At 33.8% G+C, this 4,547-nt stretch overlaps 1 protein-coding gene across 1 annotated transcript; it reads left to right on the forward strand.

Moving 5' to 3' along the window:
• Nucleotides 1–1,257: 1,257 nt before the first annotated feature.
• On the forward strand, nt 1,258–3,895 carry LOC138356159 (baculoviral IAP repeat-containing protein 8-like). The gene is made up of 3 exons (XM_069311904.1): nt 1,258–2,799; nt 2,929–3,093; nt 3,204–3,895. The coding sequence occupies exons 1-3, from the start codon at nt 2,433–2,435 to the stop codon at nt 3,887–3,889; spliced, it is 1,218 nt and encodes a 405-aa protein (XP_069168005.1). The 5' UTR covers nt 1,258–2,432; the 3' UTR covers nt 3,890–3,895.
• Nucleotides 3,896–4,547: the final 652 nt, after the last annotated feature.

Consider the following 4,547-nt stretch of genomic DNA (forward strand, 5'->3'; position numbering starts at 1 on the left):
TGTACATAGAACAATCCATCTTGAAGTAAGACAGAAAAAGTTTCGTACCTCTTCCTATATACTCAGAAAAGTAGAGTTGACATTTAGACATTAAAAAGGGAGAAAATAAACACACGAGTTTCTATTTTGTTATTTAATGTGTAAAAAATGTACAATGTATTTAATTTGTAAAAATGTACAAAGTATAAATTATTTACAGACATTATTATTCCCAATCCATCTTCTCTTCTAAATTTGTAAAACTACTACTAACACACATTGTAACATTAGTATCAACAGACGTAGTAACATTAACAGGTGTTGAATTAATTGTATCAGACAACTTAGTGTTGATAGAAGGTGAACTAGCATCAGCGGTAGCAGGCGTAGCATCATCTTCAGGTGTCCTAGCAGCATCAGTAGCATTAGTTGTGGATCCATTTTGAAGAACAGCAATGTATGGAATCTTATTTTCAAAGATGCCGTGGGTGGATGACTGAGGAGGAACGATGTTTTCAGGACGTACTATGAAGAGTACAATACCTCGTTTTCGTAGTTTTTGTCCTATTTTCTCAAGTATAGGCAAATATTTACTTTCCCATACTGCGCAGTTGTCCAAATAACTTGACATGCCAAACCCATATGGAATAATAATTCTCTTAACACATCTTTTAAGAATGAAAACAAGGGCTTCCTTCAGAGCATTTTCAAACCAGCGCCATCTCTGATATTCTGTATCTTTTTCAAGTCCATCGTAAAAATGTTCATCTAAACTTCGTACTTCACACGGAGGATTTTCATATGCTGGTAAAGTTGCAGGTCTACTAGCAAACTGAGTCACTAAACCAATAATAAGGGGTAGATGGGGATCTTCATCCATCCTGTTGTTAAATTCAGGTGGTTCTCCAATATGTATACTGCCAGGGTTACTGCGATAAGATACAACAGCCCTGTTTTTGTAAGGAAAGTTTTCACGATGTAATCTCGCATATGGGTAACGATCCCACAATCCTTGCACAATTTTACACATTTGTACACTCGTAGCATCAAGATCGTACAATAAACAGTCGTGATTATTGTAGACGGACAGGGAGGCAAAGTCTCCAATAATAGTCTTGATCTCCATAGCCTTGAATATCCAAGCTTGAAGTAGATTCTGACATCCAAGAAGAGGAGGACACCGTAAGAGATCACTCCGGGGGAAGCATATATACATCTTTAGGCTGCGCGTAGAAACACTGCGCACACAAAAAGGTTGCCAAGTGTTACTTGCTCTTCCTCTGCATAATCTCCTCGTTAAACAGTAATTTAACTTCCACTCCGTAGGGTTTTAACTGTTTATACATATCTTCAATAACAGGAAGATAAGTATTTTCCCAAACTTTATCTCTTCGAACACATGTAATCCCAATTCCTGTTGGTATTATAACTCTCATAATTTGAGGAGAGCCCTTGATAAAGTTAAATAAATCTTTCATACCATTCTTGAAGTAGACGAGACGATTAATGGATGTATCTTCGTTTAATCCAGAGAGCATGTTTCTGTCTTTTGAGTTTTCTATAATTCCCTGAGCAATGTTATTACTTTCTATAGGTAATCCAATACCGTATTGTGTGGCTATAGCAACAATATACGGAAGATTTTCTCCTTTAGAGATATGAATTGTTCCTGGTACTGGACGATCTTCAGGGATACATCTCTTAAGACTGTACAAGGGTCGGCGAACATTATAAGCATCAGCATGAGAATATTTCTTGGCTAAGTCTAGGGCCATTCCTCTGGGAACACAGGATATACAGTTCACTCCGTACACAATACAGGTTTCATTATTACAAAATGAATCGTCGGTTAAATAACCCTGACAAGTTGTCAGAACAGTATCCATGGTGAATTTTCTTCCTCGTAAGGTAGTAGATACGATCCAGATAGTCGTAATAATATCCCTAATGTGAGGTCCGCGCTCTTATATTGGGGGAAATGTAAAAGTTACCACTTATTTGAATATATTAATAAGGATTTTTGTTACCTTAGAGTGATATTATATATTACATTATAACTAATAGTATATTTCATTTTAGGATATAGATGCTTTAAGCATATATTTTAATTAGATTAAATAAGAATTTACTACTAAATTATATATATATATATATCTATCATTATGTACGGCAGCTACGAATAATGACGTAACAGTATACTTTTAGCGAGATTGCCAAAGTGATGTATTTTTCTAATAAGTCTAATAAATAATGAAAGTAGTTTACTAAGTATTTATATAAGAGCTTTATTTAATTATGAAACTTTAAGGATTTTTAAATAGAGAAGTATTTAGAGGAGATTACTGTCTATTATAAATGAGGAAACTGTTAAATATGTAGCGATGTACGATACTTATTTTAGGGATATATATACTTGCTTATCCTACTCTAATAGTTAGTGCTGCCCTCACACGATGGATCCTTTGTGTGCCAGGAAGTTTTACAGTATAGAAAGCCTTAAATGTGCAGGAGTTAGACTACAAACATTTGTGGATTGGCCCATTAAGTGGTTAAACCCTATTGACTTAGTTGAAGATGGGTTCTATTACCTTCGCAATAGTGATTACTGTTTGTGTGCATTTTGTTATTGTATAGTAGGTGCATGGATTGTTGGTGATACCCCCAGAAGACGTCATAAGATCATTAATCAAGACTGTGCCTTTATTAGAGGCAAGAGGAGTGACAATGTTTCTTTAGAGGTGTCTGAGATAGCTTTCAAATATGGACTGGAATTTGTTTCCCATAAAATAGAACTGGGAAATAAGAAAATAAGTGATAGTAGTAAGTATATATTCTTATGATGTATTCTTATACCAGTCTTATATACTCTGTACAAAACTTGATTGCTTAAATAGATACATCTTATTCTTCTAAAGAATAATTTACGTAACTACGTTATATTTTTTTTAGGTGGTGCTCCTCCTAAGGAAGATCTGGGATTGATCAAATTTAGGAAATCGCTGAATCCAGGATTGGTAACTTATAAATCTCGCCTAGAGACATTTGATATGACATGGCCTGGAAGCGTCAAGCAAACTTCTCATGAGCTGGCAGAAGCTGGTTTTTTTTACTGTGGTATGAAGTGTTTTAACTATTTTAACTTAATAGAGTTATAAGTAAAGAAATAATGAATATTAGTTAAAAGATAGTAACGAGATAATGCTGGATTGTTTTATGGTTTTCAGGTATAAGTGACCACGTCTGCTGCTATCACTGCGCCTGTGGAATACGAAATTGGAGACCAGAAGATGATCCTTGGACGTTACATGCGAGATGTAGTCCAGAATGTGCTTACATTATTCTTGCAAGGGGCAAGGAATTTGTTAAGAATGCTAGATTGACAATACCATTACCTATAAAACCTATAGACAATGATTTAATTAATATCTTAATGGAGGGTATGGATAAGTTCAAACATCTGATTCATAAAAAAATAATACCTGTGGAGAGTATAAGATATGCTTTAAGTGAGTACCTTAAGGAATCCAGAGATTTGTTACCTTTTATTATACAAAGTAGATGTCTAGAAATCGTGTTGAGGTATATGCAAGAGGGTACAGATATTTATTTACGGGTACGGGACTTAATTTATGAAGCAGTTGATGATAAAGAGGAACAAGAAGCTACGCTTGAAGATCTGGGATTGAAAACTTTACCGGAGACTTGTACTAACACTGTTGAAAACAAGGACTGTATAGAACAATCTTGGGAAGAAGATATTTTATGCAGAGTTTGTATGGATAAAAATATAAATATTGTAATACTACCATGTAAACATATGGTGACATGCAGTGGTTGTCTTTTAGCTCTGAAATGCTGTCCAATTTGTAGAGGAAATATTTTATATATAATAAATCCAATTGCTTCTTGAACACTTGTATATGATTGCTTCTTGAACACTTATGAACACCTGTATAACTACTAAGAATAACTGTATATGATTTTCTTGAACACTTGTATAACTACTAAGAACACTTATGATTTCTTGAATACCTGTATAACTACTAAAACACTTGTATGCGTTAAATGTTGTAATAAACTTAATGTCTCTTCTAAATAAGATTTCTTTATCCTTAATAGAATAATTTGCTTATTACATTGGAGGACTGAAACAAGTACTTAATTATGAAACCGAATAATGACATGATGTAGTAAGTTTAACGGAAATATTGAATACAATGACTTGAAAAGTTTTCCTTTGACTAATGAAGGTGTATGTTTAATAAAACTGAGTTACGAAAACAATGCCTTAAGATGCTACTGTAAGTAATGACTTAGTGCACGGGCAAGTATCTTTAATTGTACGAAGATGTCTTAGAATGATTTATATTGACCTTATTTGAAAATGGATAACTACCAAATGCTCAGTAGTAACTTACTGTGAATTAGTAATGTTACTGTTGTTGTTGTTGTTGTCGTTGTTAATAACGATGATCTACTTACTTACTTACTTACTAAAATGACAGAACCAACTAGTTTTGAGAATTAGTACAGAGATGATTAGAGAATAAGTAGTGGACTGTAATGAA

The sequence above is a fragment of the Procambarus clarkii genome, chromosome 70 (assembly GCF_040958095.1).
Source record: "Procambarus clarkii isolate CNS0578487 chromosome 70, FALCON_Pclarkii_2.0, whole genome shotgun sequence".
Taxonomy (NCBI): Eukaryota; Metazoa; Arthropoda; class Malacostraca; order Decapoda; family Cambaridae; genus Procambarus; species Procambarus clarkii.